At 47.8% G+C, this 14,564-nt stretch overlaps 2 protein-coding genes across 2 annotated transcripts in view; both read left to right on the forward strand.

Moving 5' to 3' along the window:
- Positions 1-8,477, forward strand: part of Gm1604b (predicted gene 1604b) — a 62,055-nt gene extending 53,578 nt beyond the window's left edge. Inside the window, exons 3-4 of the mRNA NM_001033442.3 lie at positions 331-390; positions 8,174-8,477. Coding sequence (NP_001028614.1) covers positions 331-390; positions 8,174-8,347 — 234 coding nt within the window. The 3' untranslated portion in view covers positions 8,348-8,477. The remainder of the gene's footprint in view (positions 1-330; positions 391-8,173) is intronic.
- A 1,373-nt stretch (positions 8,478-9,850) lies between these two features.
- The window catches only part of Rps6ka2 (ribosomal protein S6 kinase, polypeptide 2), a 214,345-nt gene continuing 209,631 nt past the window's right edge, over positions 9,851-14,564 (forward strand). Inside the window, exon 1 of the mRNA XM_006523199.3 lies at positions 9,851-10,184. Coding sequence (XP_006523262.1) covers positions 10,137-10,184 — 48 coding nt within the window. The 5' untranslated portion in view covers positions 9,851-10,136. The remainder of the gene's footprint in view (positions 10,185-14,564) is intronic.

Consider the following 14,564-nt stretch of genomic DNA (forward strand, 5'->3'; position numbering starts at 1 on the left):
CCCTCTCTGCCACAGACGATAAAGCCCGACCCACCGCTTAAGCGAGTGGCCGTTTTCAGTTGAGATTTGAGGCTCAGGATGGAAACATCATTTCCTCTGGCAAAATCTTCAAAGTTGCACAAAAGCTGCCAGTTCCCCTCTCCGTCCTCTCTGAGAGGTCCTCTCCAGCGTCAGAAGCTCCCGAGGCCCCCGAAGCCATGTGGAGGTTTATGTTCAGAAACAAAAGGAGGCCAGTCTTGGTGGGTACCCGCGGGCAGGTGAGGACTGTGGAAGGCATGTGCTGTGGCCGGACAAACTTACCCATGTTCCTTCTCCACTCTGCTTTCCCAGGGCAAAGGAGACACAACCTCCTCAGCTGAGACGCAGCCAGCCTCCTCATCGTCCGCAGAGGTAGGATGAGTCGCACTGTCCTTTCCCTCTGCTAACGTGGTAGGAGCTAGGAAGAATGACCACCGTGCAGGCTTTCTCAGTTTCTTTGCTTTGTTTACTCTGCCTGGAGTCTAATGAAGCAAACTGTGATGTGCTTTTTGGAAGAGTAAGATAGAAAATTGAAAACTTCTGACATTCTGGGGGACATACACAGGCATGGTAGGTTGTGCAATAAAGTCTTTGAACAGTAGGGGTCGCCCTGTGTGCCAAATGGGAACAGCACCCAGCTAACAGTCCTTATGGGTGGATTCTTTTAGTCAGAATATTTGGGTCATCATAATTATTATCTATGTCATGTGCAATATTCCTCTAGGACGTCTATATGCCGTCAGTTTCCTGCCAGCTCCTGAACTTTATGTTGGGGTGAACCAGGGTCCTAGTAGTAACATTTTGGGGGCTAGGTCTAATCTTCAGTTGGAGATGGGTCTCTCATTTTCAAATAGCCGTTTGATTTTAATAATATTGCAAATAAGAAGGTTTCTAAGGTGTCTTTTATGTTAGTTCTCAATGTCTGATACAAATAATCCTTACCACGTGGGAGGAGGATACTGGAACCTAGCCAGGCAGGGTTTTTTTTCAACTGGATGATGTTAATTTGTATTAATGTAGTAGGTGCTGAACAAAAACTCTCCTAATTTTTGTGATTTTTTTTGTTTGCTTTCTTAAAGCAGAAAAGGTTGTTTTTTATGTTGATAATGATATGTAGTGATATTACAACAACAATAATGATCAAGGAAAGGAAAAGAGTAGAAAGGTTTATAAAGCAAAAGAGAAGTTACTGCAGTGTGCGCTCAAGGGTCAAGGCCTGGGTAGTCCATATGCTAGGCAGCAGGCATTTCCCTCTGTGAACAGAAGGTGGTGAGAGGATGGGACAGAGGAAGGCCCCTGACACCCAGTTACTGCACACTGAACAACACAAGGCACAGGCTTGCTTGTCTTCTACCCTCCTCTCACTAGCCAAATCTGTAGGGCTTTTCACTAGCCTTCATATGCTTTATCTGACAGCCCAACACCGAGAATGGGTCTGATAAGAGAGTCTCGTTCTCAGCATCCTCCTCTCATCATGACATCCTCCTCTCACCATGACATCATCCTCCCACCATGACATCATCCTCTCACCATGACATCATCCTCCCACCATGACATCATCCTCTTACCATGACATCATCCTCCCACCATGACATCATCCTCTCACCATGGCATCATCCTCTTATCATGACATCATCCTCTCACCATGATATCATCCACTCTATGGTGTCATTCTCTCATCATGACATCCTTCTCCCACCATGATATCATCTTCTCACCATGACATCATCCCCTGACCATGAAATCATCCTCTCACCAAGGTGGACTTCTATGTTAAGCATAGGAATTGTGTTGGTAGAACTGTCTGTTCTGTGATAATGGGTGTTGGTGTGTCATATCTCAAAGTGCCTCCGGTTAGTTTTATCTAAGGGTAAGATAGCTGTCAGAATGCTGTTTTGAAGGGCATCCTAGTTTCAGTGAACCTGGGAGACTGTGGATTGCAGAGGGGGTTGGAGGACTTCTGCATCAAACCTGGGAATCTCTCAGTCTCCTTTTTACTCTCCTTAGGAAGAGGCAGTCAAAGCTGCAGTTGGTAAGGCTTGGGCCTGTCTGTTCATAGATGGAAGGAGCTGTGTTCCTTGGGGAATCTGTTTTGTTATTGTGTATGTTCTCACAATCCATTCTTTGACTCATCATAGCTGTGAGAAGAGATTTCACTGTTGATGGCTCCTTTGCTCTTGGCTACCGAAATGAATGTCGGGCTCCAGTTACAGTAACACAAACCACACCTCTAATCCCAGAGCACTGAGAGGAGAGGACGATTCCTGTATATTTGATGCCGTCCTGATCTACACAGCAAATATCAGGCCCTCCAAGTCTATGTAGTAGGTTCCTATCTGGGGCGGGGGAAGGTATGCCGAGAGAATAAAATTAGGTGTGTTTGTTAGGCGCAAAGAGTGGATTTAGGGGCCATGGCATGGAAGGTTACTGCTGGTGAGTCCTTTCTGGAGAAATCAATGACTTCTTCTGAGGGGTCACCCACAGGACAGTGGCTAGAATTGGAGACTGTCCAGGAACTCACTGTTTCCATCGGGCTGCTGTCTCCAGATCACACCCCAGGCAAGCATCCTCTGTTCCCATTAGTGCCCAAACAGGCCTGGCTGTGCTTTCAGTGACTTGAGTGTAACCACTAGGAGTGGTGAAAACACACCCCGGCCCCAGAGTGGAGTTCTGTGGCAGAGTCGGGCACTGCATGGCTCTCGGACTGAGTGGGGACCTGACTGGAGGTCAGTCCTTACTCAGAACAGGCTGGACAGTGTGGGGATTAACAAGGCAGGGAGACTTTAAAGGGCTGATTCTGGCCTTCCCTCTGCTGGTCCTTCTATGTTCTTTCCCTCTTCCTAACTCTTGCTCTATAATAAGACTTCAAAGGCTTATTTTAAAGGACTGTACTACTACAGTGCCCTGGGCTGAATTCGTAGTAAAGATTTAGCTGTTGTGGCATATGTGTGTGCCCAGAACTTGGAGGAATTGGAACTCTTCTCCAGTACTGTCATGGAGAGGGTTAATGTAATGATAGTTGTAACATTAAATTGCTTGTGTGTTTTCTAAGACCTACAAACGACTGCTTGCTTAGTTAAATTTCCTTACCATTGTGATTTTACTATTTATTTCTTTGGTTATAATAAAAACAAAAATTTGGGAAAAGAAACAAAGGAGATAAAGTTTTCTTGAAGAGCACAGTGCAGGTGTCTTAGTGAAGCACTTTTTTCCAGAGAGGACTCTTCACTCGCTGAGAGTCTATAGATCCTGACAAACCCAGGCTTCCTGTCAGACAGAAATGGAATCACGGAAGTTTGGCCACTCTTTATTTTTATTATTGTTGTTGTTTGTGTGGTGTGTGTTTGTGTGGTGTGTGTGTTTGTGGGTATGTGTGAGTGTGGTATGTGTGTGTGTGTGTGTGTTTGTGGTGTGTGTGTGTGTTTGTGTGTGTGTGTGTGTGTGTGAGTGTGGTGTATGTGTGTGTTTGTGTGTGAGTGTGGTGTATGTGTGTGTGTGAGTGTGGTGTATGTGAGTGTGGTGTGTGTGTGAGTGTGGTGTGTGTGTGATGTGTGTGTGTGTGTGTGTGTGTGTGTGTGTGTGTGTGTTGCTTTTTGATTCTTTATCATTTGTGCAATGATCTAGCTGTTGCCAGCCACTTTGATTTACTTTGAAAATAATGAGATACCTCAAATGCAGAGAAATGCAACGTGCTGATACCCACCAGGCAAATATTCACCCTTCCTGGCTTTGAGGCTGGCTGGCTGTCTGCAGTCCCATCTGAGTGACAAAATTAGTTTTGCAATCAGAATTCGTCAGTTGGGGGCTGAGCTGTGCCAACAGGGCTTCAGCCTCTCTCCTCCCACACCCATCTGACCCGGTCTGTCAGAGATGTGCTGTGTTTCCGTTTCCATTTTACCATCCTTTATCTCTGCCTTGAACGCAAAGCACAGAAAGCAACATCACAAGTTTGTATTCCTTCTTATGGAGCTAGTCGCCTGGAGGTGACATTGGAAAACAGTTGACATGCAGGGAATAAGCATGAGGGTCTATGTTTTAGTTCTGAGATCAAAGATCCTGCGTCAGACTAGGCTGTGCCTTCAGAACCCCTTGCCAGGGCAGCCCCAGTTAAGGGGCTTTTTCATGTCCAGTGTGGCTCTATATCAACCCTACAGGGGAGCCAGGTTGGTGCTGACTGGGGAACTGAGGGAGGCTTCCTGTACAGAAGTAGGGAGTGTCGCCTCAGGGAAACCTGCCATCAGCAGAACATGGGAACAGAGTGGCTTTCTGTATCTTGTCCGATGCGATCTTGTGGCTATATCTAATCATTAGATGGTCTCAAAAATTCCAAACTCAGCATTTTAGCAGGAAATGTCCAGAGGTTTATCCGGACTGAGGGAAACTCGGAGCAAAGTAGAAATTTTCCGTTTCCTTCTAGGCTATGTTTTGATAAACCAAGCATTAACTTTAAGAAAAATTCTGACCCAAAATTTTATTGTAAATCTCCACCCCACTTCCCAAGTCCCAGTGTAACACACAGGGTTTGAAAGAAATGTCTGGAGAAAAGTGATAAAAAGAAGAGGAGGAGGAGGAAGAGGCAGAGGAAGAAGAGGAAGAAGAAAAAGAAGGAAGAGGAGGAGAGGAGGAGGAGAGAGGAGGAGGGGGGAGAAGGAGGAGGAAGAGGAGGAGGAGGAAGAGGAGGAGATACCCAAAGAGTCTGAAAGTTCTCCACCAAGTTTTAGGATCACAGGGAAAATGATTTTTTCCATACTTTTCTATAATTTGCAAAGAAGTTTTACTACAGGTGCAGTAATTTTGTATATATTTTTAACTAGTTAAGACAGATCCTTATATTGAATATCCCCTAAATATTGAAAATAACAGGGCAACCTTGGTACACTGCACATTTTATTTTTCTGGGTGTGTCCGGATTTGATAACAGGTAATCAGCTAATCGCTCCATTTGTCAGCTCAGGTCATCTCATCATTTGGAGGCGGCCTCTGCTCAGTGACAGCAGAGGAAGCATTTGATCTGTTAAGAGAACTACTGTCCCCTGTGTATTACCTATGTGATGGATCCCCCCACCTCAGCTTCCCAGGGAAGAGCGTGCTGAGACCTGAAATTGACCTTGCAAATGAGTTTCTCCACCATAAGCACAGTTGAGGACCTTCCTCAGTTGCTCTCCGCCTTACTCTTTGAGGAAAGGTATTTCACCTGTGAACCTGGAGTCCACCAGTTCAGCTAAACTGACCAATGAGCTCTGAGCAGCCACCTGACTTTTCAACACTCCATTTCCACCCCTGCCCTGTGCTGAGATTACATATGCATGCAGCTGTGCCAAGATCTTATGTTGCGGGGGCGGGCACATCTGAAATGAGGTCGCCAGGCTTTTACAGCAAGCGCTTAACTGACAGAGCCCCTCTTCTAAGCAGTTTTAGTCATGATGTCGTCTTCACATGCAGCCCACAGGCATGTGAAGTAGCATCCGAACCTGCCCAGACACTGTGGTGGCCACTCTCTCTACACTTCCTGCTGGCCCAGGCATCCATTGAAATTCCTTCTCCATCTGCAACCGGAGTGGACAGAGGTGATGACAGTTTCCAGCAGAGCCAAACTGCAAAGCTCTGCCCTTCCTCGGCAGAGCTGCTGACTCCCTGTGTGTGGAGCTGCTTGGGATTCTCCCAGAGACACAGAGCATCTTCAGTGGCTGGGATGTCAGGATGTGGTAGGACCTCACCTCTGTGCCTCCTGGAGATGGCCCCAGGTGCTTATAGACCAGTTCCATGGAGGTAGAGGCTCGCTCTGATAAGACAGCACAGTTGTGCCTGCTTCCGGTGTGGGGACCACACAGGGGACCGTTGCATATTTTCTTCCCTCTCCTATGGGGCTGGGACACATGGACACAGATGGGACACACATGCACACATTTGGAGTCCCTGGAGGATGCTGAGGATTAGAGTAACTGCTCAAGTGGCAAGGGACAGTGGCTATGGAATTTCCACTTGACTGCATTTGAAGATAAATGCAGTCAGATGTGGGCAAGAGAGTTCTGTTTCCACTTTGTAGGTGACTTCTCTGACTCTCAATCTCTTTTCTGTGCTTTGTGGATCACAAAGACTCCTGTCAGGAACCTTCATCTAGACAGGCCAGGCTCTGTGGCTCTGTGAGGGGTCACATGAGACAGGCTTCCTGTCCTTGTCAGTAGGCTGAGGTGGAAACTCTCCTGCCCTAAGTGCCTGTAACCTGGTCCTGACATGGGACCCATGCACTGCATGGAGACACACGTCACTTCCAACATGGCACACGGAGTCCTCAACATCAGGTCCTCATTGTGTTGTTCTGAGTGGGTCCAATGCAAGAAAACACCGTGTTTCACAAGGCAGAGGAAGACAGGACAGAGACCGAGCATGATGGCTGGAAGGGAACAGGAAAACAGGGTGCTCAAGGGTTGTGTATGGTGGCCGGAAGTGCTACTCATGGCAGAAGAGGACAGGACGCTCTAGGCCAAGCATAGTGACCAGAAGGGAACAGGAAGACATGGTGCTTGAGGCTGAGCTTGGTGGCAGGAAGGGAACAAACAGGAAGCATTGCTGTCACAGCTGTCACAGCATTGGTGCTGATTATCGGGCTGTGACTGCGTGACCTACGAGATCTTCTGCAGGAGTGGTGCCATGTAGTAATGGTACATTTGCTCAAAGCATGGACCAACAAATAGAGAGCTGCTCCACAAAATCACTTCTTTAAACACGCAGCTGGAGATAAAAAAGCCAAGGTTGTTATGACGATCTTCCGTGGCATTCAATAAAGGCAATTCTTGTCACGGTCACCATGACAACATCCAGTCTACACCTTACATGCATCTACAATTACATTCCATTAAAAATGAAAGGTCTCTGTTGCTGCACTCCAACCTGACATGACCACCATTTCCCCAGAGATCAAAGCCCTGGTCTGTTGGCTAATGCACTTTCAAAGGCACCAAGTCTTGGACGATTGCCTTTTAATTCTTGTGGAAGTTGGAATGGAATTACACTTAGGACAGCTCAAACTACAATTATAAAATGTAGTCATTTTAGGTCAGGGTTATTCAGACTCGATTCTCAGCCCTCTGACCAGTTTTGTTTTTTTTTTTAAATACCAACTCCGTGCTCAGCTATGTAGTCATTGAGAGCCAAGGGGCAACAGCACCTCCAGTGAGAGGGTTTGTTCTAGATCACAAGCAAACAGGCTGCAAGCATGTCGGGCTGAAGGTTTTGGGAGCTTTGCTGTGCTGTGCTGGCTTGCCTGCACTAGCTATGCAGTAGCTAGCTTGGAGGACTAGAGCCCAGTCTGTTTGCAGATGGCCAGCAGAACCTGGATGAATCTATCTTCCATAGTGTTGGGTGCATCCTTTTCCTTGAGGGATCCCTTCTTTGGGGTAACTGGCCATGCACCCCTCCCTTGGACATAGGCAAATATCTCGAGGCCTAATTCCATTCTGTGCACAAGATAAGCAGGGGAAATTATTTACTCCTCTCTCTAAGTGCCCTCTCACCCCCACAGACGTCCCTGAGTGACAGTGATATGGGTCAAGCTGAGACCATTTCCCTATAGAAGTATCTTTCCTAAGTCCTTTAAGAGGGAAAGGTTGGCTAGTGAATATAAGCTGTGTTTTCATTTGCACATGCTTGAAACAATTCCAAAGACTCCATGATCTTCCATAGAGCACATGGACCTTGCCATCAGAGGAACGGGCCTGGAGCTAGTGAGCTGGAGCATGCTCAGACCCCAGGGATCTCAGAGATCTGAGACTGGCCGGAGTAGAGCTAACTCCCCCCTTGTTTTCATGCCTGCTTTAGGGCACATAACCACAACCCCCAAGTCGTTAATCACGAGCAGTCAGTCACGGACCCAGCACCTGGACCACCACCGCACTAATGAGGACTCTCCTTAGTCTTAGCCTTCAGTCAGTGACCTTTCCCTTCCTGGATAGTCCCACACCCTTCCCCCAAATTATATAATCCTTGGTTCACCACGAATAATGCGTATGTGTTCACATCCACCCCCAATAAAGAAATATGAACAAGCTAAGATTGTCTGAGAGAGCTGCTTCATTAAAGATCACTGGGGAAGGCCTTTGCCTAAAGGAACCATAATATTAGGATTCTCAAAGAAGGCCTTCTCTCTCCTCCCCAGCCCTGCTCCAGCACTTGTTCCCAACCTGACCAGGAATCCCTCTTGTCCTGGACTCCGCTTCCCCGTTCCAGCCTGGCGTGCAGCTGTGCTCCTCCGTGGGGAAACATGGACTGCGGCCCCCACCTGGAACCACCCTGCCCTGTTCTCCCCGAGCCGCTGTATCTGCATAACTAGAGAGGAGGCAGAACTCAGCACCACACTCTTCCCCACCCCAGCCAAAAATCCATGAAAAAAAATCCTTATGTTTCAATCAAACTTGGTCATTGCAGATTGAAATAATTAAAATAAACTTGATCACGAAGGCCACAAGAGTCTACAGTTCCAGGGAAACATTTCATTTTGTCCTCTGCGACACTAGGGACACCCTGTAGGATAGTGCAAAGAAGCTTTGCCGTTTCTCCTCACGATGTCACCAGTGGTCGTGTGCAGAGACAGGCCTGGCTGGGCTGCAGGCCACATTTACAGGGGAGCTCTGCCTCCAGTCCAATACAGTGGGAGGAAGGTTGCTGCTTTTTCCTAATGACAGGGCTCAGGCCACACCCAAGGCTTCTGGGGAGGGATGCAGATCCAGTCCAGACACAAGGATGGGGAGGGTGACTTTTAATGGTCTGGTGGTTTCACAGAGGGAGAAGTCAAGACTGAGCTGTGTCAGGCCTGCCTAGAGCAGAGTAAAACAGGAGGAAGAGATGAGTGGAGAGATCCTGGGCGTGGTAGCCCAGGCCCATCAATCAGCCATCTTCCTGATGTGGTGGCTCAGGCCCTTCAGCCACCTCCCTGGGAGGCTGAAGCAGGAGAGCATTGAGGTAAGGCCACCTTGGACAACTTATCAAGACTTTATTTCCAAAATTAAAAGAGGCTGAGGCATAGCTCAGTGGTATGTAACTGCCATCATGGACAAGGCCCTTGCTTCAGTCTCTAATATTGAAGAACAGGAGGAGGAAGAGAAAGAGGAGAGAAGAGGAGAAAGAGAAAGAAAAGAAGCAAAAAGTTAAAAACAATCATTAGGCTACATCCAAAGGTGGTTGATGAAGGTCTGTAATCCCGGCACTGATGCAGAAGGAGTGTGAATTGAAGGCCAGCTTAGGCTACAATAAGAACTGTTACACCCACAAGATAAACACACGAGCAGAGGCAAAGAAAGAATTGTGAGAAAAGGAAGACCATTCGCTTCAACTCACTTCCCCACTGTTCCTCGTCCTTGTCAGCTGCTGGAAGTAATACGAAAGTTTCTAAAAACAGGCATTTCCTTATACGGCCAAAACCTGTCCCAGAACAAAGAGGCAGCCAACATGTGAGCCACAGAGACATGTGTGTGCATGTCTCTGTGATTCACATGCCACACTAAGGAGTGTCACAGGGATAGTGTCACCACACCACAACCTCGTGCACAGGACGAGCCACCTGCAAGAATAAGTTGTTATTTTTATTTACCATCTCTCAGCTAGAGCCAACGCCTGGGTAAAGGACATAGAAGAAGGGGCCTTTTTATATGATGCTAAGGGTGGGCAGGCATACCATGGGGAGGGCCACAGGGTGGCCACTCCAGGCCTCTGACAGTTCTGAACATTGCAGTAATTCTTCAGAGCTTTGGCATTGATGGATCCTGCCAGATGCAGAAACTCCCCAAGGGATTCCGAACTGCACAGGGAGCCTGCACTTAGCACACAGGAAGAGCGGTGCCTTGGGGCTGATTGCTATTTCCCATTCTTCTGGAGTTCGCAGAACTGGGTTTTGTCTGCAGCCACCCAGCCGATGCCTAGGAAATGGACTCCTCCTCTGATGGCCTTGGTGGCTGCTGAAGAGGGCTGCGGGGAGGAGGGGGGAAGGAGATGGCCTGGGTTGCTGCTAATGCCTGGTGACGTGCTGCACAGCACTAAGGGGGGTGATAAAAGAAGAGGCAACTGCCCGGTGGTCAGAATGGCTCGAGCGTCTGTGGAGCCAAAGTGGTCCTGGGCAGTGAGAGATGATCAGGCGGTCACACAGGAGGCTGCAGAAACTGTTTCTCAGGAAGGTAAGGGGATACATGTTGGTGGGTGAAGGGGGTGGTACTGGCAGTTGATCTCACCCTTGGGAATCACCAGGGGTACAGGGCTTGTCACTGAGAGCCAAGGAAAAGGAAAAATTATCCTCTGGAGCTAAATGAGATTCCATCTTTCATTAAGGAGAAAGATGCCTAGGTGGGAGGTTGCAGGTGAGGCTCAGGTGGGAGGTTGCAGGTGAGGCTCAGGTGGGAGGTTGCAGGTGAGGCTCAGGTGGGAGGTTGCAGGTGAGGCTCAGGTGGGAGGTTGCAGGTGAGGCTCAGGTGGGAGGTTGCAGGTGAGGCTCAGGTGGGAGGTTGCAGGTGAGGCTCAGGTGGGAGGTTGCAGGTGAGGCTCAGGTGGGAGGTTGCAGGTGAGGCTCAGGTGGGAGGTTGCAGGTGAGGCTCAGGTGGGAGGTTGCAGGTGAGGCTCAGGTGGGAGGTTGCAGGTGAGGCTCAGGTGGGAGGTTGCAGGTGAGGCCCAGGTGGAGGTTGTAGGTGGTTGTAGGTGCATGTAAAGCTCCAGGCAGTACCTGCTGACAGCTCTATCAGTTTTTATATTTTTTGCTCTTGAGTTGTGGCCCAAGCTGATCAAATGTCCCAATGTGCAGTTTCACAGTTGAGAGCAAGGGCCCATTCTCAGTTTCAGTAAGTTTAGAAAGACGAGAAAGAGAAGACGATGGGTAAGCCATTATTTAGACTTAATAAAAAGTAGAGTTTCAAGTGAAGATAATCAATCAAGCGTGCTCTAATTATTTATCATTGTGGACTCTTATTTTTCTTTTTAAAAAGTTGTTAGTGTGGCAAATATACCTAACAGAAAGTATCGCCTTTACCTCTTTCTCCCTCCTGCTTGGCGTCGGCAAACAATTTCCGTTATTGTACAGACACCATGACCAAACGCTGAGTTTCCACTCTGTGAACTCCTCACTCTGTGCCCTGCCCCCATCTGCTGGCTTTAAAGTTAAATGAAGAACCACATTTATGTCCTCTAGCCGTTCACAGCAGATTACAGCCAGTCTGGGTTTTGATGAATGGCTCCTCCCGTCTTTTTGATGGACTTGTTAGAGGATTTACTTTTTACTGATGGATTTTTTTTTTTTTTCTGAGACCGCGGCGCATATAACTCAGGCAATCCACAAACTTCTCTGTGTGGCCAAGGACGCCCTTCTGATCCGCCTGCCTCCCCCTCCTAAGTGCTAGGATTCCAGGTGTTTGCCACCACACCTGATTCAGCCAGCACCAGGAGTGTAACCAAAGGCTTTGTGCACGACGGTCAAGCAGGGTCTGGACTGAGGGACATCCTCAACCTGAGGGACGACCTTTAATTGTGTCTTTCCAATCTCTTTAAAGAAAAAAGGAAAACAACGGCCAGGTAGTACTGGCACACACCTTTAATCCTAGCACTTGGTAGACAGAGGCAGGAGAATCTCTGTGAATTCGAGCACAGCCTGGTCTACAGAACAAGTTCCAGGACAGCCAGGGCTACACAGAGAAACCCTGTCTTGAAAAACAAAAACAACAAAACAACAACAACAAAACATAACAAAAAAATTAGTGCAGAGTAGGGTGGGGGTGGGCTGTCCCTGAATGTGTTGCCTGTGGATCCAATTCCCTTACCTGGGCTACCTTGTCTGGCCTCAGTTAGAGAGGATATGCATAGTCCTGCAGTGACTGATGTGCAGGTGTGTGTGTGTGTGTGTGTGTGTGTGTGAGAGAGAGAGAGAGAGAGAGAGAGAGAGAGAGAGAGAGAGAGAACCAAGCATTGCTGCTTGGAATGGCTCACCGCAGTGATTCCAGCTCTAGGGGATGAAGGAGGATCAGAAATTAAGTCATCCTTGGCTACAGAATGAATTTGAGGCTGAGACCCTATGTTTTTGTTTTTGTTGTTTTGTTTTGTTTTGTTTTGTTTCCGAAATCAATTAAGGGGGCAGGGAGGAAAAAGTCTCAAAAAGAGACTTTAAAATCTCAGCTACAGGATATCAGTTTTGAGCCTTAATCTTTTTTCTTTTCTTTTCTTTTCTTTTCTTTTCTTTTCTTTTCTTTTCTTTTCTTTTCTTTTCTTTTCTTTTCTTTTCTTTTCTTTTCTTTTCTCTTCTCTTCTCTTCTCTTCTCTTCTTTTCTTTCTTTCTTTCTTTCTTTCTTTCTTTCTTTCTTTCTTTTTTTCTGAACAAAACTTGTCTTTTCAATAGTGCGTCTAGCATTTCTCCGCAGGGCGAGAAGGGTTCCAGTCCTGTGGATTGGCACACAACACTAAGTGGGCACAGGCTTGGTTCTTTACAGACCTGTGGGTGATATCGTTACATCTGTAGATCTTTCCACGTGAGAATAAAAGCACGTGTGTGTGTCTTAGTTTAGCATCACTCCTAAAGTGATACTATTAATCTATGAGGAGAGTGGAACTCGCCTTCGGCTGTGTTTCAGGTGTAGTGTAGTGGGTGGTAGGTAGCCTGTTCCCCCTTTGGCCAGGATGGGCCTTTGAACGCTGGCTCCTCATCTATCTCAGCCCTCAGGCTGCTGCATCTCAATACCAGTTTGCTAATCGCTGGCTGTCGAATGCTATGCTTTAAAGGGGCGTTAGGATCCTGTCACTATTTCTAACTAGATGCCCGTCTTCAGGTCAGAGATTTAGAAAAGGTTAAACACACTCAACACAGAGCTGAAAGAATCCGGGTGTCTCTGTTGAGGTGAAGGCAGGAAGATGAGGCTAGCACTCAGCCTGCACTGGTGCCCACCATGGATCTGAAAGGGTGGCGTGCTTGCCGAGGAGTGTGCACTGGATCTGAAAGGGTGGCGTGCTTGCAGAGGAGAGTGCACTGTCACTGGTGATTATCACTCCTTTAAGGAGTAGAACCTGGGCAGAATAGATGCAGAAACCAAAATCCCACTGAAGAGCAAGCAGCGAAACCTGAGGGAGAAGGTAGCGCATCTACACCCGTGCATGAACCCCCCAGCGACCTCAGAACGAGAACGTTGTTAAACGCTGCCAACAGTGCAATGTTGGCAAAGGCCTCTGCGAGGGCCTTTGGATCAACACGGTGCTTCTGAACGACACTTTGTGCCATGACCTGACGGGCAGGCAAGGGAAGAAGCCAAAATACCACTGTGAAAAGCCTTCTATAGGGAACCAGTTCCGGGGCCAGGGAGGAGGGTCTAGGCCAGCTGGCCCAGAGTCTGGCTTCATCCAGGGGCTGTTGGAAACTACTAAACAGGCACGGGATATCTCAGATCAGGTATCACAGCCTTGGGGGATGAGAGACGTTCATTCAGACTTGGTGGCTCTGAGCTTGGGATCCTTTGATGGCTAGGAATGTAGATGTTTTCAGCTGCAGGTGGCAGGAGGGGGCTGAAGGGATTTCAGGAACCATACAGCCCTTCCTCTTTACTCTAGACAGATGGTTCTCAGCCTGTGGCTATAATACCCTCTCACAGGGGTCTTCTTTTTTTTAATTGAATATTTTCTTTATTTACATTTCAAATGTTATCCCCTTTCCCTGGTTCCCTTCCCCGGGAATCCCCTATCCCATCCTACCTCCCCTGCTTCTATGAGGGTGTACCTCCACCCACCCACTCCCACCTCCCCACCCTCAGTTCTACTACACTGGGGCATCTATAGAGACTTCATAGGACCAAGGACCCCTCAGGAGACAGCCATATCAGGCTCCTTTCAGCATGCACTTCTTAGTGTCCACAATAGTGTCTGGGTTTGGTAACTGTATATGGGATGAATCCCCAGGTGGGACAGTCTCTGGATGGCCTTTCCTTCAGTCTCTGCTCAACACTTTATCTCCATATTTACTCCTGTGAGTATTTTGTTCTCCTTCTAAGAAGGACTGAAGCACCCATACTTTGGTCTTCCTTCTTCTTGAGCTTCATGTGGTCTCACAGCAGTCTTCTAAGACCATTGGAAAACACAGGTATCTATCTTATGATTCATAAGAGTAGCAAAATTACAGTTCTGAAATAGCAATGAAAATAATTTTATGGTTGGGGGCTCCACAACTTGAGGAACTGTACCAAAGGGGTCACAAGCATTAGGAAGGCTGAGAACCACTGCTCTAGAGGGAGAGACCAGGTCTCTAAGATGCTACAATCCCTTCTTTGTCCAGGGTCCTGCAGCCAAGATGATAGTGAGACTGGATGCCCGCTGTGGACACTGTTTCAGAGCTCATCCTTCTAGTCCACCATCGCTAAACATGCTGTCTAGCAGAGCTAGACTAAGAATGGACCCTGCACGTTCTATGTGTCTGTTGCCAGTGTTCTGAGGTTACAGCTTGCCCATAGCAGGGAGCTGTTCTCTACGTTATCCAGTCCCTTGAGAGTGAACGGCTTTCTTAGTATCTTGCCTTCCTACACAAACTGACCAGAGTGAGC

The sequence above is a fragment of the Mus musculus genome, chromosome 17 (genome assembly GCF_000001635.26).
Source record: "Mus musculus strain C57BL/6J chromosome 17, GRCm38.p6 C57BL/6J".
Classification (NCBI taxonomy): Eukaryota; Metazoa; Chordata; class Mammalia; order Rodentia; family Muridae; genus Mus; species Mus musculus.